General features: G+C 35.2%; 1 protein-coding gene and 1 pseudogene across 20 annotated transcripts in view; one reads left to right on the top strand and one right to left on the bottom strand.

Moving 5' to 3' along the window:
• GULP1 (GULP PTB domain containing engulfment adaptor 1) overlaps nt 1–23,993 on the bottom strand; it is an 812,392-nt gene that overhangs the window by 55,111 nt on the left and 733,288 nt on the right. For 19 of the 20 annotated variants that reach the window (XM_059928297.1, XM_059928301.1, XM_059928303.1 and 16 more), the window contains one exon: nt 1,310–1,381. In XM_059928297.1, the coding sequence (XP_059784280.1) occupies nt 1,310–1,381 (72 nt within the window). Of the gene's footprint in view, nt 1–1,309; nt 1,382–9,554; nt 9,598–23,993 lie in introns of those variants that run through there. The other variant, XM_059928313.1, reaches the window with a different exon arrangement.
• Nucleotides 1–23,993, top strand: part of LOC132368791 (tigger transposable element-derived protein 1-like) — a 426,013-nt pseudogene that overhangs the window by 153,356 nt on the left and 248,664 nt on the right.

Here is a 23,993-nt window from a genome sequence, read left to right as displayed (position 1 = left end):
TGGATTCATACCCAGAGTGTGCAACATTTTGAACATTTAAATAGAATCTTATTCTAAATGTTGTCCATAAATTGTAAGACTTTTTAAATTCTCTATTAGTGCTTAAAAGTATTTGCCAAACAAGCACAAGTATAAATTACTGCCTAATGAGTACTTAAAAGAAATGGTTGGCTGGTCCCCTTTTTCTCCAAATGGGAGTGAGATCATTTTAGGACCTTTTAGTATATTTCTTTAAAAATAAGTAAAATATAAAATACATAAAATATTTTAAAATGTAAAAAATTAGGAAAAGTCAGGTAAAATAAATGGATTAAAATATTACCTTTTATTTCTTTACCCAGAAAGCAAGCCAACTCACTTCAATTTTTTTCTCAATTTAAACACTCTAGATTCCACCTGATATGACATTCTCAAAGCAAAGTAATACTTTTTGATGTTTATGATTTTGCCTGGCACAGAGGCTTACCTCTCCTATGGAATAATTTTGGATGAACTCTAAATAAAGTCAGAGAAGGGTTGTTTCTAAAAAAATTTTTGAGAACAACCATAGAGAATAACAGCAAAGTGTGTTAACAAAATAGTGCTATGTTAAATTTTCTTAATGAGATAAACATGAGAATTCTGTTGAAAGAGTTTTTCAAATCTTAGTATCTCAGAGGGAACAATGTCTTTTGGGATGAGATGCAATTAGAAAAACATGCGAAGGATGCATGGTGGCTTACTTAAGATTTTCTCAGGAAACTTGCTGATTCTGAGTATGTGGAGTTGTTTAGTGTCCTTTTCTGCTCTTACTCTCACCAGTTCCCCAGGTCTGCTCATAGATATGGCCAGATCCTCGTGGATTTGTCCATTAGGACGTCTTTAACATACAGTGTCACAGCAAAATGCTGCTTTGTAATTAAGTCTAATTCTACACTTTCAACTGGTGGATATGATATTCTAACTTTTAGAGACAGTTGTTCTGCCATTATTAGTCTTTGAGTTACGGCACAAGTCCACATTGCAAAGTAAAGGCAAGCTACGGAATGTCAACACATAAAATATTGCCGTTATATTTTTTTTGTTGAGTATGAAAAATTATACCTTAGAAAAATACAAAGAGTGTTCCACACCCAGAAAAATAATCATGTGTACGTAGTCATTATTAAATATGTTTCCTTGATCTAGTGATATTCATTCAACAGACCATTTTTACCAGGGTGAAGCCATATCTGTCACAGAGCTATTCATGCTTTGAATTTCCACCAGTCTACTGATGACTGAAGATAAATTCAATACACTAGACACTTATCTGGAGGGCTTGCCCTACCTTTAGCTTCCTTACAGCATCTCTCACAACTTCTGTTCCTTTGGGCTGCTCCACTTCTGTGCTGCCAAGAAACTGAAAATGGTCACTTGTGAGACAGGCTTTACTATATCATATATCAGTAAGTCATGTTGAAATATATCATGGAATAATAGAATGATGTGATAGTAATTCAAGTCCAAATCCTAAACAGAAGTTACTAATTTATATTATTTTATATGGAAATATAAATACATTACTTAATCATATGCAATTCCTATTTTTCAAGGTTTTTTTAAAACATACTTTTCCTAAGTACTTTACTTGAAGATCTGTACTGGAAAGAAAATTAAAGACATTTCACTGGGCCCAGAGAAATAAAGTTGAACTCAAATTTAAAATACATTAACAATTAAAAATTTTCTGAAAATTTAAAGCATATAATTTTTATGTTGTCAATAGTATATTTTGAGATATTAATGTGGTTTAATACAGTTTATAATGTCAAATCAACATTTTTCTTTGTTTTCCAATTAGCACACTCGTACAGCATGTAAAATTTTAAAATACACACTTTTTAAATACCCAGTATACAGCATTCATCAAAGCCATAAGCTAAAGTGCATTCAAAAAATTTTTTTAAAAGAAAGCTCTACAATTTTACTAAGTTTTAAAATATCCCTGGAGGTTTTTAGTTAAAACCTGACCTATCCCCCCAAAAAAGAAAAAGTTTCACAATAATTACCACATTGTAATAAAATCTCTATCCTGGAGAGATATAATACCTCTTAAACAGAAGTCAAATATCATGAAATGTTCAAGACCAATTAGAACTGACATGTGGATATTTTATTCTACAGATTATTTCTATATAAATAGCAAATCATCATTAAATTCATTAGGTATATATAATTTTCCAAAGACTTTTTTTCTTGTCACATACTATCAATCATCATAACACCAGGGTGGGATAAGAATTCATCACTTCTTATATAAATAGACATATGCATGAGTACGTATGTGCATATACTTTACATCAAATAATTAAGTAGAACCTTTTTCATGTGTTAACTCACAGAAGGGAAGGGAGCAAAATAGTAATGTCAGGGTATCTTTTAAAATTACATTTAATTCCTTCTTTCATTCTTTATTTTAAAATTTTTATTGGAGTATAGTTGATTTACAATCAGCTAGTAACACAACTATAGTTGTGTTAGTTTTAGGTGTACAGCAAATTGAATCAGTTATACACATACATAATCCACTTTTTTTTTTTTAGATTCTTTTCCCATATAGACCATTACAGAGTATTGAGTAGAGTTCTCTGTGCTATACAGCAGGTTCTTATTAGTTATCTATTTTATATACAGCAGTATTATATATACTGACATATATATATGTCAATCCCAATCTCCCAATTTATCCCTCTCTTTCATTCTTGAAAAAAATAACAATAGCAACTAAAGAAATGAGAGTTTTGTTTTTCAAAATGGGCTCTGTGTATTACCTGTATGAGAATTACCTAGGGAGCAGGTTAAAACATAACAATGCAGATTCCTCAATCTAATAAGGGTAGGGCTAGGGAATTATATTTCTAAAACCATCACAGGTGATTTCTTGTACTAAAATCTAAGGAACAGACTTAGAAAATAGTAACAGCTGAGGAGAATAGTGGAAGGTAGATAGAAAAGGTGAGCTGAAAATATAGGAGATAACTTCTGATCCTGTTTCTAATGAGATCATGGAGAGAACATGAAGCTCAGAAACATTAAGGCAAAAAAGTTTAAGTTTTCAGATTCTACAAGGTACAACAGTTTCTTTTTCTAATGTATTCAAACTATGCCAAACAACTGCAACTTGGTCTAAATGTAAAATCATTAGGCACTAGGTTTGTCCCTCTGTGACCTCAAATTGGTTGACCAGATCTGCAAAAAAAGACCAAAATTAATGGAGAAATTCTCAGCTAAAAAGGAACTGAAAACCTGCTACTAAGATATGCGAGACAGCCAAATCGATTCCTGATACCAATGGACCCATCACATTTCTTCTGTTTCAGGACAGTGTATTCAACTTTGGCTTCATGATACAATAACTTGGGAGCTTTAAACTTAGACCAGTGCCTGGGACTCTGATTTAATTAGCTGGGGCGGAGCCAGGGCATCTGTGCATTTTAAAGCTCCCCAGGTGATTTTAACATGCCACCAGATTTGAAAAGCACTGTTATAGATCATGCAGAAAGAGTAAAGGGTTCAAGTGACAGGAGGGGAGCGAACACAATAGAAGCTATTTAGTTCTGAGTAAATCCATGGGGTAAACTCTTCTCAACATCTCTGAAATTATCACTGAGAGATTCCCCATTAGTGGTGGTCTAGTGTTAGCAGAACAGGAAGGTAAAAGCAGACTATATTGCTAAGTGATTATTGAAGTATAAGAAGGAAGCGTCTGATGTGTCGATAACAGACTGCAAGAGTTGCTAGAAATATTTATGGAAAATATTCATACTTTGGCAGTAATGTCATGAGTCATAGTGGTTATACGTAAATAGGCCCATATGGGAAAATTATGGAAGAACTCCAAGTACATTCTAAATGAATCAACCTCTTGCAGTGCTCCAGGAACATTTTAATATGTTTCTTTCACAGTGGCTTTAATTAAACCATCTGAGTAATGAAACACAGAGAGAAGCCTTGAATGATTGTGGGAACTAAGCTTTAAAGACTTCCAATATGAAGCTTGCCACTTAACCCTTTTTTTCTATGTAATGTTGGATGAACTGAATGGAAATAATTTTAAAACTGAAAAGCAGATTATTCCTTATAATAGTTCTTGTATTTTTAAGTTATAAAAGTCATGATACTTAGATTAAATAGTTCATATTTGTATGCATTCCATGTCTATATAAAATATTTATAAGACCCTTGAATATGATGCAGCATGCTGGAATAAACTCTAGGCTTAGAATCTGAAGATACTGAAAGGTCACTTAATCTCTGTCTTATTTGATTCTTGAAAAATAAGGATAATAATATTGTTCTTCTCGCCTTACAAAATTGCTCTGAAGATCAACTGCAGAAAGAGATAAGAAAAGAAAAAACACACACAAAAACCCTGTAAACTGCAAAGTGCTTTATAATTATGAGGGATTGTCACTTCTTTATTTAATGATTGTTTGGGGAAGACACTAGAATTCAGTAGATATTGTTGGTGCCTGCTCAGCTCTCCTTAGATCTTCTTTATCAGGGCTGGGATCCATCCTCCAGCTTCCCAGTGCTTTGCTGGTAATGGCTCACACACAAGACCTTCAAAGGATTTCCTTTGGGCAATGAGGTCACTTTGCCAGTACAGAGAGCTGGAGACACCTGGAAGTTTTTTGCTTTGCCCCATATCACAGTATTCCTTAGCTAATGACTGGTGTAGAAAAATAGAAAAATAACTTCAAATTCTAAGAAAAAAAAAGATTTAGAGCCAAGTTTACAGATTACAAGGAGAGAAAAAAATACACACTGAGATATGAAAGGTACTAAAAATTTAAACTCCCATGCCCCAATTCTTCATAGGAAAAGAGGGGAGTATGTAAAACAAAGCAGAGGAAGAAATGGAACCCAGGAATCAAGGGGGTGGGGCAGTGACAGAGGGTGTTAACCACTACATATATGACAACTCAAGGCACAGCAGTGTAGCAGGTTATCCAGAAATAAAGAAGAAAATAACAAGAGTCGAAAATGGTTACTTCAGTGAGTGACACTTGGGAAAAGAGCTGAGGAACATTTTGCTTTTTCATTATAAGCCTTGGGGAAATATTTGTTTAAAATGGACATGGATAACTTTGATAAAATAAATATTGAATTAAGTCCCCAAGTGATAACAAGTTACAGTTGCACACACTCATTTATTCCTTAAAAAAAAAAAGAGAGTATTTACTATGAGTCAAGCATTTACTAAGTGCTGGGTATATAGCAGGGGGAAAATGTCCCTGTTCTAGTGTAGTTTATATCCCAGGGAGCATACCTGTGTATGTGCGCATGTATGTATGTATGTATGTATCTATATATTTCTATGTTTATGTCTAGATCACAAACATATTTCTAATATATCTTAGATGGCATAAGTAAAAATAACACAAATAATAACATAGATTGGGCAGAGTGTAATATTTAAGATCGAGTGATCAGGGAAGTCCTCTCTAAAAAGGTGACATTTTAACAGCGACCTGAATGAAAGGAAGAAATGAAAGATACTCAAACATATTGAGTCTAAATTCCTTTGATGTGTCAGTTAGAGTAGCAGACTCAACAGCTGGGTATACAAAGTAGTGCTTGGGGAAGGAGAATTCTGGGTAAAAGGTGTGGATTAGGGAGACCCTGGCACTGAGGTCTCAGTGGAAGGACTGAGGAGTGCCAGAACCACGGGTCCCCAGGTAGCTGCCATGCTGCAGAGGGAGATGAAAGAGAAGAATGCTGCCAACAGAAATAAGTTAAATGTTCGGTGAAACGGCAAGGAGAATCCAGAAAGTTAGATCCTTAATATTAGTAATCAGGGTTATCAGATGAGCAAATAAAATTATAGAATGCTGCTGTTGGTGGGAATGTAAAATATTAGAGCTACACTGGAAAACAGTTTGGTAGTTTCTTGAAGACTAAATATGCACTTACCCTAAGGTACAGCAACTGTACTTTTTGGTATTTATCCCAGATAGATGAAAACTTATATTCCTGTAAATATTTTTGCATTGATGTTCACAATGGATCTATTTGTACTAGTCAAATGTCAGAAACAACCCAAATATCCTTCAGTGGGTGGATGGTTAAATAAACTGTGGTACATCCATACCATGGAATGCTACTCAGCAATAAAAATAAGAGGACTATTGTTACACACACAACTTGGATGGATCTTAAGGGAATTATGCTGAATAAAAGAAGTTAATCTCAAAAATTCTCTTTTCTGTTATGAAATTTACCTAAATAAAAAATATAGAAAATTTGTTTTACAACCTCTTAGAAAATGGGACATTGGTATGTTGAACACTTTCAACTGGGTAAAAGTCATTGCTTTTATGTGTTAGCAACTTTATGTCTTAGCTCCTCCATGTGGCAGAAAAAAAATAACAATTATGAGAAGAGAGTATAATGTATCAGACTGTTTTTGCTTTATACATGTATATTTTAAGTGTTATTTTTCACTGTGGCAAAAGAGCAAAAGAAAGAGTTATGTGTTCCGAGGCCAGTGATAATGGTGGGTGCTCTTTTTCTTACTTCAAGTATTCAAGATTTTATCAATTATATATCTTCAGAGTCTCCAATAGACAACATTCTTTTCAGCACATACTTTTTTTGAAAGATCAGGCATTAGACCTTACATAAGTCCAAGTGTGTGTCTTGCACAATTGTGTGTCTGTGCTTTGAAAATCTGCAACAAAATTTTTCTGTTTACTTATGAATAAACATTTGTATTTTAATTGTAATGTATGTTCACTGTAGGAAATTTAGAAACTACAGAAAAATGTATCAATGAATTTAAGCATCAACTTCTTTCTCACAATCAAGAGGTAATTATCATTGAAAATGTAATATGTTTTAAATTTGTTACAGTTAAGTAATTGGCCAATGATAGTATTAGGCAAACTTACAAAAACAAACAAGACCTCTTAAATTACTATATATGACTGATTCCGTTTGGGCATTATTGTGTGTGTGTGTGTGTGTGTGTGTGTCTGTGTGTGTGTGTGTGTGTATTTAAATTTTACTAGTTATTTACTAGTTATTTACTAGTTATTAAAAGGATTGAAGATTAAAATACTGAATAATATTTTGATCCTAGATAATATGGACAGATAGGAAAGATATAAAACACAAAAGGACATTTACAATATATTAGACTATGAAAAGTAAGATGATAGTGATCTAAAAATGTTTTGTGTATTCTTAGTCTATATATTAAAAGGTATAACAACATAGCATATATTTTTCATAGATTTTACAAACTATAAAATATCTTTGGAAAATCATCAATAAAGACTTTGACAAATACAGAGCAAATTTTTGATACCTTAAAGCTAATTATATATTCTGTGCCAATAGTCCAACCTACGCATCTCTTTGGTCAGTGCGTTTGGATACTTAGTAAATGCACTCATAGCAGATATTTTAGAGGCTGGAGGTTGTTGAAATTAAAAACAGAAAAATGTCATCAAACTCACTATTATATACAAAAATATTTACTTTATAGACTTTTAAAATTAGAATGCTATTAAGATATTTCATATCTGGCTTAATATTTTCCAAAACTCCCACAACTATTTTTCAATTAATTGAAATGACACAGGCTTCTCTTTTAAACTAATCTCAAGTGATGTCTGTAGCCATTTCTTCCAGTTATTTCATTGTATTCCATTATGCCTAAAATAAGCATTTTGCAAAAATGTGTGAAAGTTTGAGAATTACACCTTCATTTTCAAATATTACTTGAAATTGACTTTTTTTTCCCCCACTTGAAAGACTGAATAGTTTGTTTTATGACTGCCTTCTTTGCCAGTAGAGAGCAGTGTTGGACATCATATGGACCTAATTATAATATCTGCTTTTCTCGCTTTCTCAAATGTTTTTAGAATCACTCTGTAAATATGAATAATGTGGGTTTTTAAAAAATAAATGCCAGATAAACAACAATTAAAATAATTAACTGAAGAGTTGCTAAACCTAGCTGCTATGATATCTGACACTAACATATGAACGAGCTAACATAACAAATATATTGAATACACGTTTATATCAAATTCAAAATATGCCAAATGTATGTAGATAATATGTTGTCTATACAATTATTTTAAAATAATAAAGGAAAATAATTTCCATTTTGTACAACATAAAAGTTTTCTCTAACATCAAGGCTAATAAATAACTATTGGTAGCATAACTACCAATGGATATTTTAACTATAGAAAAAAAATAAATGAGTATGTCTCTATCTTTGTAAGCAAGGTTGCAGAGACTCAAACAGGATGGGGCTAATTTTCTTGGTGTTAACTTGACTGCCTATGTGTAAAAAAAACAAAAAAAAATCCAGTACTTAAACCTTCCAGCTACTCAACTGCACCCAGTAGATAAGCCATACAGGAGTAAGCCAATTTAATTTTATAGTCTTTATTTGGCTGACTCTCCATGTCACAGTGCAAAACAATATAAAAAGCACATCATAATAATCAATTGCTAAAGAAAGGTCAGAATCAATCCAACTTAAACCTATTACTTGTCAAAACCATAATCTTAAAAAATAAAATAAAATAGATCCACCAAAAAAGAAAGGATGTAATTTAAACTAAATGCTCTAAAGGTTATCCTTTAAAGGAGGAGCAGGATTTAATAGAGAATAAAAAATATTGGGGTCAGTATTTAAAAGTTTACATTTTATATTTGATTTGATATTTATTCTCATTTTATTGTAGTAACTTTCTATAAAATTGTATCTTTTTTATTATTATGTTATTTTTTAAATTTTTTATTTTATTTTTTTTATTTTTGGCTGCGTTGGGTCTTTGTTGCTGCATGTGGGCTTTCTCTAGTTGCGGTGAGTGGGGCTACTCTTCGTTGGGGTGTGCGGGCTTCTCACTGCGGTGGCTTCTCTTGTTGCAGAGCACGGCTCTAGGTGCACAGGCTTCAATAGTTGCAGCGCACGGGCCCTAGAGTGCGCAGGTTTCAGTAGTTGCAGTGTGTGGGCTCAGTAGTTGCAGCATGCGGGCTCTAGGGCGAGCAGGCTTCAGTAGTTGTGGCACACGGGCTCACTAGTTGTGGCACATGGACTCAGTAGTTGTGGCGCACAGGCTTAGTTGCTCCATGGCATGTGGGATCTTCCCAGACCAGAGATTGAACCTGTATCCCCTGCATTGGCAGGCGGATTCTTAACCACTGCGCCACCAGGTAAGTCCTATTAAATTGTATTCTATATCTTCTTATTTTACATGAATACAGAGTGTATTATTTTAACAGGCTCTTGCTATTAAAAGAAGATTTCTAAGTTTAAGCCAAAACAAACCTAGTTGCTATAAACAAGAAACTGTGCTCATTGCCCACTGTGGAAGGGTCTCCCAAATCGAGTTTTGAATCACACGGTCACAGTAAGAAGCACTGAGGGTTTTGTTCTGTCTCAGAGGCCCCTCCACAGTCAAACTTCTTTCACATCTGAGGAGTAAGACAGGTGGAGTGAAGGGCAGAGCATTCACCTGTGTTGTTATAAATAAAATTATTACAAAAATAAATAAACACCAACTTACACAGAAAACCAAAAGCATGGGCTTTGAATCCAGACAGGCTTTACAATCCATTTTCTCCTTAGAGAACCACTCGATTGTGGACTGTGGAGATATTATCATTCAACTCCCATTATTTTATAGATAATATAAACTGAGGACAAAGAAGGTGAAGTGACTTCTGAAGGTCACAAAGCTTTTCAGTAGCAGAGCGAGGGCTAGGATTCCAGCTCTCCTCATTTTCAGACATACACTCTTTATTTTTGCTATCTTAAATAAAACAGAAACAGAAGGAAAGATAATATAGTATACTGGATATATATTACCCATTTAGGCCACATCCATTTGGTTAATTAAGTTTTATGTTATAGGTTCTTTCTATTGTGAGATATGCTTAAAATCTGAGGAAGTCACCTCACACCAGTCAGAATGGCCATCATCAAAAAAATCTACAAACAATAATTGCTGGAGAAGGTGTGGAGAAAAGGGAACCCTCCTACACTGGTGATGGGAATGCAAATTGGTACAGCTGCTATGGAGAATAGTAAGGAGGTTCCTTAAAAAACTAAAAATAGAACTACCATACAACCCAGCAATCCCACTCCTGGCCATGTACCTGAAGAAAACCATAATTCAAAAAGATGCATGCACCCCAGGACTTCCCTGGTGCTGCAGTGGTTAAGAATCCGCCTGTCAATGCAGGGGACATGGGTTCAAGCCCTGGTCCAGGACGATTCCACATGCCGCAGAGCAACTAAGCCCATGTGCCACAACTACTGAGTCTGTGCTCTAGAGCCCGTGAGCCACAACTACTGAGCCCACGTGTCACAACTACTGAAGCCTGTGCACCTAGAGCTCGTGCTCTGCAACAAGAGAAGCCACCACAATGAGAAGCCCATGCACCGCAACGAAGAGCAGCCCCTGCTCGCCGCTACTAGAGAAGAGCCCACATGCAGCAATGAAGACCCAACACAGCCAAAAAAAAAAAAAGGAAAAAAGATACATGCACCCCAATGCTCATTTCAGCACCATTTACAATAGGCAGGGCATGGAAGCAACCTAAATGTCCATCAACAGAGGAATGGATAAAGAAGATGTGGTACATATATACAATGGAATATTACTCAGCCATAAAAAAGAACAAAATAATGCCATTTCCAGCAACATGGATGGACCTAGAGACTGTCATACTGAGTGAAGTAAGTCAGACACAGAAAGACAAATATCATATGATATCGCTTACATGTGGAATCAAAAAAAAAGGGTACAAATGAACTTATTTACAAAACAGAAGTAGAGTCACGTATGTAGAAAACAAACTTATGGTTACCAGGGAATAAGGGTGGGGGGATAAATTGGGAGACTGGGACTGACATATACACACTACTAATAAAATAGATAACTGATAAGAACCTGTTGTATAGCATAGGAAACTCTACTCAATACTCTATACTGGCCTATATGAGAAAAGAATCTAAAAAAGAGTGGATGTATGTATATGTATAACTGATTCACTTTGCTGTACATCTGAAACTAACACAACATTGTAAATCAACTATACTCCAATAAAAATTAAAAAAAAAAATCTGAGGAAGTCAAAAGAATATTCGGTTGGCTTTACGGTTAGGTAACCTGAATTTCCTCTACCATTTCTTTATTGAAGCTCTCAGAGCCTCAGTTTCCTCATTCATAAAATGGGGATAACACAGTGTTTCTGTGAGAATTAAATGAGATAATGCAATCAGTGACTGGTACAGGGTGAATGTTCACTGAATTTATGCTTAGAAATTAAAATACAATAATAAAATAACAGTCACAACAAGACTTTAAAGAAAGCCAACCTACCAACAGACTATGAAGTAAGCAAGAAAAAAAACCTATTTTAAGCCACTAGTAGTCAGATTTTGGCTATAGAGGCAGCTAGAATCCTTACCAACACATACACAGGTATATTCTTTCCTCAAAATTTTATTGGTTATTTTTAAACACTTATTCTTCTAAATTCTCATTGTAATTTAATTTCATTGCAATGTAATCAATTATACAAAATGAGATGTGAGATTTTTAGGATATCTATGAAATACCTACTTGTGGATACCTTACCAGTAAGTGTTTATACTGTTTTTCAGGAAGGCCAAGTACTTTTCTTGCTCAATATATTCTTAGTTGCTTTATAGTCTGGGGTAAACAAGTTTTTTTTAATTCTATTTATAACAAATTATTGCTACTATGGGAAACATTTACCCTGTATTTAGTCAGCTTACCAAATTATCTTATTAAGCTTAGCAGTTTTATTTCTTTTGAAAAATGTGAATCTACTGGAATGTAATTATCAATATCTTTCTCAATATTGCTACAAATTCTTTCATTTTCATTGCTTACAAAACAATGTTAAATAACAGTTATAACAAGTATCCATTTCTTATTCTTAATTTTCATGAGATTTAATTAAGCTTTTGGCAATACAATATACTGCTTATTATTCTACTTCCGTTTTAAACTTCAATAATGTAAGTGCCCCAAAACTTCTTGTGCTCCTGAACTCTGTCCAAAAAGAATATATTTATCTGTAGAAGGCCCTAATATTTCAAAGAATCTCCACATTTCTCCTGAGCTAAATTTATCTCTTCTTCTCCCTTTTGGAGAGAATGTTCTTTAAAAGCTCTGCATCCATCCTAATTCAGGGGATAACATTTCCAGTACTTCCCCTCTGAAACACTATATTATCATCACCATTTCTCTATCCTCCTCCTCTTAAAAAATATTTATTGTGTACCATCTATGTGTCAGTTTCTGTTCTAGATACCAGGGATACAGCAGTGAACAAAACAGATCCAGATCCCTGACCTATTAATGCTGCTGTAGGCTACACCCTTATCTTCAATGTTCAGAGAGGGTGCCTATATTTTCTCACAGGTTTTTTCATTCCACGCCACCTACAGCCCTATTAAGTATAATCTAAATAAACTGCAACAAGAGAGCTTCCAAATCAACAATAATTGCCATAGTGGAGTTTTCTGGCTGTACGTGATCAGTTTTGAAATCTTAAGACATCTTGGAGAAGACCTCATCCCAAGCTGTGAGCAGAACTTCTCCTTCACATTTAAGTATCACAGAAATGAGTGACCACATTAAGGGACTTTTTACTACTCAAACTGCTATCCTTGTTTCTTTAGGAAGGGAGAAAAATCTACTTTTTAGATCTTGATAGGCTGTGTATAGCTCTTCCAAGTGAAAACTGAGTGTGGACTAATGATACTCCTGAAACGCAGATTTATTTATTTCTTTCAACAGACTTTCTGTCAATGATTAATATGGCCTGTTCACTTTGTGAAGCACTGTTGCGTGCACAGCGCTCATTAGTGTGCTGTGATGGTACAAGCAAAGAAGATGGAATCCTGCCCCCTGGGGCTTTACCTGCTAGATTTAGAGATTCAAACACATACAAGGAAAGGCAAAGACAACAAAAAACAAGACAAACAAACAAACAAAAACCTGAGATCTGGAACAGATAGAGACAAGCTTAATGTTAGTGACTATGAACGTACTATTCTACTCCCATCAGGGGCCCCCAGAGGCACAAGTGAAAGCAGGCTCTGCACCGAGCAGGCCTTCTTTTAATCAAGAACTGTTTACTGAGGGCCTACTATGTGTCAGGCACTGTTCCAGGTACTCAGATACAGTGATGAACAGAAAAGTCAAAGTCTCTAGGGAAGTGGCTTGGTGGAAACATGCAAAAGGGTTTTAGAGCCACATAGACACAAAGTTTGAATTCTGGCTCTGCCACTTGATGGGTTTATGAATCTTAACATCTCTGAGCAGCATCTTCTTCTGTAAAATGTAGATAAACATCCCTGTATTTATAAATGGTTATAAGCAAAAATCGTATGGGTAAAGGGCCTGACACATAGTAGGCATTCAAAAAATATTTGCTTCATTCAATAAATGCTCCTACAGGGAAAGATAAATACCGTGTGGTATCATTTATATATGGAATCTAAAAAATACAACAAACAAGCGAATATAACATAAAAGAAGCAAACTCACAGATATAGAGAACAAACTAGTGGTTACCAGTGGTGGGGGGGAGGGGTAATATAGGGTACGGGAGTGGGAGGTACAAACTGTTGGGTGTGAGATAAGCTCAAGGATGTATTGTACAACACGGGGAATATAGCCAATATTTGGTAATAACTGTAAATGGAAAGTAACCTTTAAAAATTATATAAAAAATTTAAAATTTAAAAATAAAATAGAAAAAAATAAATGCTCCTAAATGATACATAGGTGCTGATTATTTGGTTCTATATCCTAAAGTAATGCTGGAACAACAGAGTTTGTGACTGATTATTTTCAACAACAGTCAGGGTATTTTTTCTTCTGATTTTATAGATTCAACATAATTCTATTAATAGGGCTTAAATAAGTCTGCTGGGAAGCTGATGACTCTGGCTAATGAAGTGGCAGATGGGGAAATACAGACGCATCAAGCATCCAACAACGGCAGGGTCCTGGCAATTTCTACAGGGGAACAGGAGAATGAGCGGGTCACTCTGATTTTGTGCAATCAGTTGAGTCCATTTATGGAAGGAGTCTGCCTTGCAATCAGATGTTGCTATGAAGATGCTGTTGTTTTATCTCATGAGCTAATAGCCGAATTCCCTCTTCCCTGTTTGTAAAAGTGAGCAGCTATTATGCTTCTACTATCACAATTCATTCTTCCTACTTTTGTTACCATTAAGCCCATCTACTTCTAACTTAATTTGATAATTCAGTTTATTTTTTTAAGTCTACGCTTTTTTCTTTTTAAAGACAATTTTATTTATTTATTTTCAATAGTTGAAGTCAATTATCACTAATTAGCACCAATTAGTCTTCACTGTAATGCTTAATTGGTTTTTCTTTAACCTTACTATATGCTGATTTTATTTGATTATCCTTGGCCTTTAAAAAAATCAGTTGTCACATATTCCTCGGCAGCTTTTGAGAGTATTTTTCAGTTGCCCTTTGAAAATTCTAATCCTGGTATTAACATAGACCTTTATGTTTTTATTGGAATACTTCTAAAAATTTAATAACCTGATTAGTAACTATAATTCCAAACTATATTAAAAATTCCCTTTATATATACAGAATTATATTGCAGTGTATTATTTTTCTCAGAAAGAACTATATACATTTCTATTTCCCATGATATATTTGATTACTATATCAAATACTTAAATTTGCTATATTCACACTGCAAAACTGGTGAGAAGAACCTTTACTTTATATGCAGTTCCATTATTAATATGACTAAAGTTTAAAGTAAGTTACTTATTTTTAACACATTTTTAATTTAAGCATTTTATGACATGCCATTTCAATCCCTTGTGCATCAGAATTAATATACTATATATATACTGGCTCAGGCCTGAGATTAATTTGTTTTCATTTAAAAGCAATAAATGTTATTAAAATGCACAAATAAGTGAAGTATTAGCAAAGATATAATAGCATTAAAATCATATTTATTTGCATTTCATTTCGGGGCTAATCTAGTATAAATTTCAAAATTATATATGGCCACAATAGAAATCATGCATGCTGCTACATGTAAGAATTAGAAAACATATGGCATTCTCTCTTTGCACCAAAAATTTACATTCTGTTACTGAATATTCAAGTTAAAAGATCTATCCAAACTCAGGAAGCCTCACTCTATAAAGCCCCAATAACCCCCGCCACTCCCCGGTAATGGAATTTTACTAAAGACTCTGAGAGTTTCTGCCATTTAAACATGATTAAGTCTTTATCTGAAGGTAGATGGCATTGCACACACCGGACACCTTGGGGAAGGGCCTTTTTAAGTCCTTGATAACATCTCATTGGAGTTGGAGGGCCTCACTCACTAGAAACCCATCTGTCAAGCTTTGCCTGTAGAAATCCTGCCAGCAGCCTGCAGGAAGGAATGCAAAGCGGGTGGTTGGTAGGGAAAATGTCACGAGAAGGGCAAGTAACTGTCTCTTATTCTCAACAGTCTCGTTAGCCTCGCCACAGAAAGTACTTTTGGCTTGTTGCTCTAAAAACACTTCCTGAGAGAAGGAAGAAATTCAGGTTGTGGTTGGTTCTTCTGTACTTGGATTGAAATTTCCTAATTTGTTATTAGGATAGCAAATTTACCAAGTTACCATATATACTGTTTGTAAAATACAAATCGTCATGTAAACACTGAAGTCAAGGGGCTTTATTTTTGTTAATTCTTATTGTCCTCAAAGATTGGCTGTTTACTGAATGACCAAGTCAAACTTTATTCTGCCAAGGATATAGTGCTAGGAAGAATCTCTGGACTCAAATTAAGATTTGAATCCTGGCTCTGCTGTTACTAAGTTTTTTGGTCAATCTACTTCACATTTCCAAATGTTAGTCTTTATAAAAAGTGGTAGTGATACTTCTATATAGAGTCATTCTGAGGATTGCTGAAGATAATGAGAATACAGTATTTAGCATTTATTAGTATTTAGTATTTAAAGGTAACCTTTTTTTTTTTTAAAGATTTATTGGTTGATTGATTGATTGATTGATTGCTATGTTGGGTCTTCATTTCTGTGCGAGGGCTTTCTCTAGTTGTGGCAAGCGGGGGCCACTCTTCATCGCGGTGTGCGGGCCTCTCACTATCGCAGCCTCTCTTGTTGCGGAGCACAGGCTCCAGATGCGCAGGCTCAGTAGTTGTGGCTCACGGGCCCAGTTGCTCCGCGGCATGTGGGATCTTCCCAGACCAGGGCTCGAACCCGTGTCCCCTGCATTAGCAGGCAGATTCTCAACCACTGCGCCACCAGGGAAGCCCCAGTATTTAGTATTTAATAGGTTTGTCTCACTTAATCAAGTAGGAGAACTAAAACTATTTTATAATAAAAGCCAAAGAGTCTCTTTGAAATTAAATTGTTCCATACTACATGATCCAGATATATTATAGAAAACAACTAACCAATTAGCTTCTGGTTTTTATCTACTACTTTGAAATTATATAAATGTGAGTAAAAAGGCAAGGGTGTTTGTCATGCTAGTTCCCCCCCACCGTGGTTTTATTTTTTTATTTAAAAAAAAATTTTTTTTTAATATTTATTTATTTATTTACTTGGTTGTGTCGATGCGGCAGGTGGGCTCCTTAGTTGTGGCTTGTTAGTTGTGGCATGCGAACTCTTAGTTGCAGCATGCATGTGGGATCTAGTTCCTGGACCAGGGATCAAACCCGGGCCCCCTACATTGGGAGCACGGAGTCTTAACCACTGTGCCACGAGGGAGGTACCCCACCCATGATTTTAATGTCCCAGTATAACTCCAGGAAATTAATAAATGGGAATCTCATATTTAAGTGGGACTATGAAGTGTCTGTGTGTGTGTGTGTGTGTGTGTGTGTGTGTGTGTGTTTGTGTATACCAGCAAATATACTCATGGGCCTGTATTTAAAATAATGATGAAAGGAAAAGAACGGATAAATAGGGTACTATTTAATCAAATGTTAGAGATAAAAAATATACAGGAAACATTACATTTAAACTTTACTAAGTGCTAAGTATAGTGCTTATGATTTTTTTCCCAGAAACTTCTAAATTTAATAAGGTAAAAATTTGATGTTACTAAAATTATATCTGCTGTTAAATTAAGTGGTAAGTGTACTATGTAGGTGTGAGGTGATCTCATTAATGAGGTCATGCAGTTGGTCATTGTACAAAAGAAGTTAGTCTGAGGTAATCAGAAACACACTGGTTCAGTGACTATAAATTGGTTAAAATCTGAAACTTGTGCTGTTAAATGATCCAGTTTGTGAAGGTCAAGGTACAGCATTCAGGAAGTACATCATCTAAATGATCTCAATGCCTCTAATTTATATGTCTCAAGTTCAATACATAGATAGATAGATGTATTGCTTTGGGGCCAAAGTATTTAACCTATTGGTTATGATTTTCTGTCTAAACAGACTTGTACATGGATAATTCTACTGCTAGCTAGAGTAGCACATCTGCATCCAATGGGTAAATCAGTTATAGGCCATATCTAAAGATTTGGCATGCTATATCTGTTTGCTTGAGAATATTTGTTGACAGGGAGATCACTACCTCACAAGAGCATCTACTACTGTACAGTAGCATTGTGTATAATATTCTTCCTAGTATGGTGTTATTTTGGGGAGAATGACAATGAAGCAGAAGCTAAAATACTGAAGGAACAAAGGAGTGACCTGGGGATTACAGATGACCTCAATTAGGAGAGGAAGAGTGGCACAGTTTGATAACATGAGACTCAGAGAGAGTCGGAAAGGGGAAGGAAAGTCAAGTCGCTTGCCAGGCCAGGTGCTCCGGGAAGAGTTGTGCGGAGAAAACATCCACCTCTTGTGGAAAGTGTTCAAGGTTGGCAAAGGCAACAGGGGATTTAGAGTCCTCAGAAGAGGCTGGTTTTCTCTGGAGCAAGAAGAAGCAAGGTTCAGAGGAGAGGTGGAGGACAAAGGGGACTTTGCTGGTGATTGATCTTGAGTTCCCAGAGACCCAGGCATAGTTCCTTCTTCAAAGAAAAAAAATTTTTTTTATTTCATTGATTTAAAAAATAATTGCACTATGTCTGAAAATGTACTTAAAACGTCATAAAGAGTCATAAAATAGAGGAAGATAAATTAGCAAAATGAAGCAAAAGGAAAATAAAGCAAGAATATAGAGTAGAAATAGGTTTGTAGTCAAAAGCCATGTAATCCTGTAAATTTTCTAGAAGTGGATCATAAACTAGGCTTCAACTTCTTCAGCAGCAGCATAAAGAAACACCATCAGTTAACTATATGATTCACTGTTAACAAGGAAAAATAAAAATAGAAGTGTTTCATATATATGATGGGACTTTGATATGTAACTGGATTAATATGTGATTTCACTGGCAGAGTGTTTGATAGTTCATTAAATTTAAACAGCACACTAGATATTTGTTTTACTTTTATAATAACTATGAACAAAAAAAAACAACTGCACAGTTATTATTGACTTTATTTCAACCTATCATCTTTTATACTATGTTCAAGTATATTGGAGAAATACCTATCCCTTTCAATCAAAATGGGATAAAACATTAACTACTTTCATCTTTGCATTCTGTCCTACACAGTTGCCTGTCTAAATAACTTTCTTTATAATTATTATATTAATATTTAATTTACTCAACCATGAAATACTTCTTGGCTGTGAAATGCACTTCGAGGCATTGTAGGGTAGATATAACATATAGGCAAATAAAGCCCCACTTAAAAAACGATTCTCCTGAGTATAGTTCCCACATCCAATAGATCCGCCAAGCTTTTAAAAGTCTCAATGAGTCTCTAGAGTCAAGTTTCCAAATTGAAAATATATGAATCATGACATCTTGTCATTTTTATTTTTCAGACGATACATTCTTCTTAAAGCTTTCCTTATCTCCACATTGTTAATGTTGGAAGTTAGAAGTCATGACATTCCCTTCTACAGTACCAGGTAGTGACAGCTGAATTATTTATCCTACTTAGCTCTCCTAAGTATCATTGTTAGCATTATTTTTGAGACATTCTGTAGTACTAAATCAAGGGTGGTAATTATCAAGGAAAAAATGTGTTGGGTCAGTTATAATAAACATTTAAAAAATGCTTGTCAAGGCTTTATTTTAATAAGTATATGTTAACATAAAGTTAAATCCAGAGAGTTAGGATGTACATAGGTATAGATTTCTGAGAATTAATTTACATGTACATCAATTACTAAAACTTTATCTTATACAGTATTACCAAAATAAACACACTGACAGCATTACGGATTCAGGGATTCATAAGGCATTAGCTGGGTCTGTGCTCTCCATCATTTGTAGAAATAATTCAGTAAGTGGTTTATATGCAAAGCCCATGGCAGTTGTGTTCATATCTACTTATGTTTACAGGAAAAGGAGACTTTCCAAGAAAACTCCGTTAGAGTGTCCTTTAAAAGCTCCTCAAGAAGTTATGCTCTGCTGGCATTTTGAAATACTCCGGGATTAAATAAAATTCTTGCAGATGGCTAGAAATCATGGAGGAAAGGATGATTTCTAAAATCTACTATGTGTTATATACTGTCTTCAAACATAATACCTCATTTAAGGGTAATGAAAACATCAGGAAATGTTCCATAAGTTTGTAGACTGAAGGCAGACAATTCCCACCTTTAGTAAGGTAAAGGTATTTATGTAGATACCTTTAGTAAGGTATCTGTTTCTACATAAATTAAAATGATAGACTTTACCTTATGGACAGAGTGAATAATTTACTCTAGCATAGTCTTATAGCACTGATAACAAACATGCAATAGTCTCCTTATTAAACTGAGTCTAAGTTCTAATTCTAACAAATCAGAAAGTAAGTGTTCTAAAATGTACAGATACTCTTTCCTTAAGAATTTCCTTGCCAGCCATGGGACAATCACGACAAATTAAATGCCTAATGGAACTCCTCCAACCGCGGCCATCAGATCCAGGTCCCTCCCCTCCTTCTCCCTCTTCTTATTGATACTGGCCCAGTGGATAACCATCCATTCTACCCTCCAGCATCCCTCTCTACTCAAAGCCTCCCATGATTGCTTCTTACACTGCCAGGGCTTTCCTAAGTACTGGAATTCTAATAAAGCATGAGTGGGCTGTCTATGAAATCAGGGCAAACGAGTAACAAATTTATGTTCTGAATAAAATGAAATATATAAGTTGAGGCATAGAAAAATATGGCTCTGGAAAACTTGGTGCATAGGAGGAAGGGACATAACGAGTGTTCAAGGTGGGGAAAGGCAGCCTGAGAGAGGAGGAGAAGACAGCCTACTGGCAGATCATTCTGGAAGAACACAGTGACAATAGGTAATTGTTCTCTTCAGTTCTGGCAATTTCTCAGGAATAAATTGCTAGAAACTATTCATCAGAAGAGCAAGAGCTTATCAAGCGATGAGACATAGGGCTTCCTTCTTCTAACAGAACAGAGTAAGATTCAGCAAGTCTTTAACAGGAGACATTCTCTACTTACATAAAGACAAAGGGCTTCAAGTTCTAAGACCTGGTGGCATGCTATAGTGATTAGAAGCTCATGCTCTAAAATCATGCTGTCTGAACTTGAGAACTCTGCTGATTAATAACTGTGTAACCATGGGCAAGGTATTTAATTATTCTAAACTTCAATTTCCTTATTTCTAAAATAAGGGCCATAATAGTAACCAAAGTAGGTAACTATATAGAGAGAATGGTTATACCTACATTACCTACCTCACAGTATTGACATGAGGATGAAGACAATATGTGTCTAACAAGTTATAAGCAGTCAACAAGGATAGTAGAACTAAGCTAAACTATGAGTTGATCAGTCAGCATATACCAATGACCAATCACTAACCCTTACCCAATTTGATCGAAAGTAGCAGGTTAGAGGATGTGAATTCAGGGAAAAGGAAGTTGGGAAAGACAAGGGTCACCATTGAGAGAGTGTGGAAGGGGAAAAGGAGGAAGGCAGGGGATTGCTAAAACAAATGACTATATAAATTGGACTCCATCAAGTCTTGCTAATCATAGATGGACATTCAGAAAATCTTGATAGTGATGGCTATACTATGCAAACACATCCAAGAACAGCTTAAGAGAAGTATTTCCATTGCACTGGAAATTTACTCCTTATTTTAGCACAGTCAGTTTTATTACAAGAGTTTTATACCAGAAAGTTTTATTTATCCAGGTGTCACCAGTACAATGGATTATTCAGATCCTGAAATTTTCTTTTTCTTCTCCCAAATAGTCACCTTTGGATGGTTTTAATGCTTATTAACACTGCCACAGCTGGTATGCAACAGCAAAGAGATCTGAAACTAAAGACACTCAATTTTGCTGCTCATTATTAGCTTCCCCTAAAGATTTATAGGGAACAAGGTGGACCGTATTGATTAAAATAGTCTTTTTCTGTGTATTCATTTGTTTTTTTTGCTACTTGTATCTTCCAATACAAAGAAAATACCCTGATCTTTCTCAGTGCTTCTCAAGTACACTGCAGTCAAAATGCAGGTTTTTAGGCTCACTCTGGACCTACTAAATCAAAATAAGTGAACAGGAAATCTGCAGTTTTTACAAGCACACCAGTTTAAGAAACACTGATCGATTCTAAATAAACCCAAACATGATTACTTCTGCATATTCAATGATAACGTTTCTTTGTGCCACAAAGCATTGTGACAGCTCTTTATCTGGTCAAGGATATGCATGCCCTACTTACTAAAATGTCTACTTGTATTAGGATAGTGCAGAAAGGGGTGTGTACAGTTTAAAAAAATGGGGCAGTAAGGTAGCACATAGCAGCATTCTCATGGATTAAAGCCCACAACTCTCAAAAGCAACTTCTCTTTTTTGTATACTTCTATACAGAAGGTTGCTTTAATGTAAAATTCAAAATAAAAGGTGTATACATGATAATAAAAAATACTATCTTTATCTGTTTAAAAATTTAAGAGTAGTTATATAATATATTCCTCTACTGTTATATTTCTGAAACTAGAGAAGGCAGCTTGGAGAGGAAAAACATTACCTTTCAAATAGGTTAGAACCTAAAAGAACTTTATCTGCACAGAAGACCAGGTTTCATTTTTTTTTTTTTTTTTTTTTTTTTAAAATATTTATTTATTTATTTTTATTTATTTATGGCTGTGTCGGGTCTTCGTTTCTGTGCGAGGGCTTTCTCTAGTTGCGGCAAGTGGGGACCACTCTTCATCGCGGTGCGCGGGCCTCTCACTATCGCGGCCTCTCTTGTTGCGGAGCACAGGCTCCAGACGCGCAGGCTCAGCAGTTGTGGCTCACGGGCCTAGTTGCTCCGCGGCATGTGGGATCTTCCCAGACCAGGGCTCGAACCCGTGTCCCCTGCATTGGCAGGCAGATTCTCAACCACTGCGCCACCAGGGAAGCCCCCAGGTTTCATTTTTTACATGGTGTGACTTTAGATAAGTAATTTAAGTACTCTGAGGTTGTATTCCTATTTGTAAAATGTAATAATATTAGTTCTGACTACCTCACTGTAATGCAAAAGCATAAACAAACGTAAGGTAGTAACACTTGGCAAAGAGACATGACAGTTGGCAAAGGTGTAGAGGTCACTACTCTAAATGGCATAGGTAATTTTGTAGTTCACAGGAAATGACTGTTTGATGTTTGTGATTACTTTTTAGACATTTCTTCATGATGGAGGACGAGGTGCATATGCGGTATAATATTGATGATTCTTACTCTTTACTTAGTACTTGAAAGGAACTCTCATCACTCAAAAAGAAAATCAGGTTTCAAGAAATTGCTTATTTAAAAAATGCTACAAAGATAGATTTAAAAATTGGTACCATCTGTCCTTTGATCTTAAGACATAGTAAATTCAGAGTCCTTATATGTACCTTATTTATATGAGTATATATATATACATGTGTGTACCTTATGTATATTTGTGTACATGAATTTAACTTCAATTAATTATTTCAGAAGTCAGGTAAAATCCTTGGATAAAAGGAAAATGGAACAGAAAGAAGGGAATGTCTCTTTGACTCCAGATGGTGGAAAGAAGCCATAATGAAATTCTCAAGGCAAAACTCCTTCTCCACAGGAAGCCGGCTTTCACCTGATCTTCTGCAAGTGTCTTTGATAACTGAGAAAAACATCCTCTCCTTTGACAGTGTTGAAACTTGAAAACAGTAGTTTGTTCTAACATAAGTTCACAGCATGAGACAGGTTTAAAAACAATTTTTTGCTTGTTTGTTTTCCTATTTAACACAGATAGGTTTCTGACAGAAATTATCAGAGCTTTTAAAATGCAAGATCACAGCATTAGCCTTTTAGTTGTTTAGTGTTTACTGAGTAGTCACAAAATACAAGACTCAATATTCTGGGCTTTAAATTCTTTCTTGCATATCTCCAACCTAGATGTTCCATAGGACCTAAAATTCAATGTCTAGAACCAAGAGACATCTCTGATTTGGTACCTCATTATCCCCTATCTCAAGTTTGCGTCTATTTCTGCACTCCTGTCACCCAGGAATACAACTGGGGGATTATCCTCATAATTATTTATCTGCTTACCTATATATATTCTACACTACAACCATATGGAACCCTTAGGTTTTCTAAAATTAGCCATTTTCTGGAATGTTTCTGGGAGGCTGTGCATGCTGTTCCCTCTGACTGTAATGGCCACCTCACCTCAATCACTAAGATCATTTATGTTGGCTCTTGATCTCCATTAGGAAATCTTTCTTCATCCTGACCATGGATACTCTTCAGTACAACTCAAGTTGCCACAGTGTATAAGATAGCAAGCCAGTTATATGCATACCTTTGGGATGTGTAGAAGTCTGATACTAAATTTTTGGCCAAATAAGAACGAGGTCTTCTGAAACCAAAATTCCTTCCACATATGTTGCTGGCTCATAATCTGGAGATGAGTCT

Source organism: Balaenoptera ricei, chromosome 7 (assembly GCF_028023285.1).
Source record: "Balaenoptera ricei isolate mBalRic1 chromosome 7, mBalRic1.hap2, whole genome shotgun sequence".
Taxonomy (NCBI): Eukaryota; Metazoa; Chordata; class Mammalia; order Artiodactyla; family Balaenopteridae; genus Balaenoptera; species Balaenoptera ricei.
The sequence above is the reverse complement of the archived record's forward strand: the minus strand, read 5'-3'. Positions and strand labels throughout refer to the sequence as shown.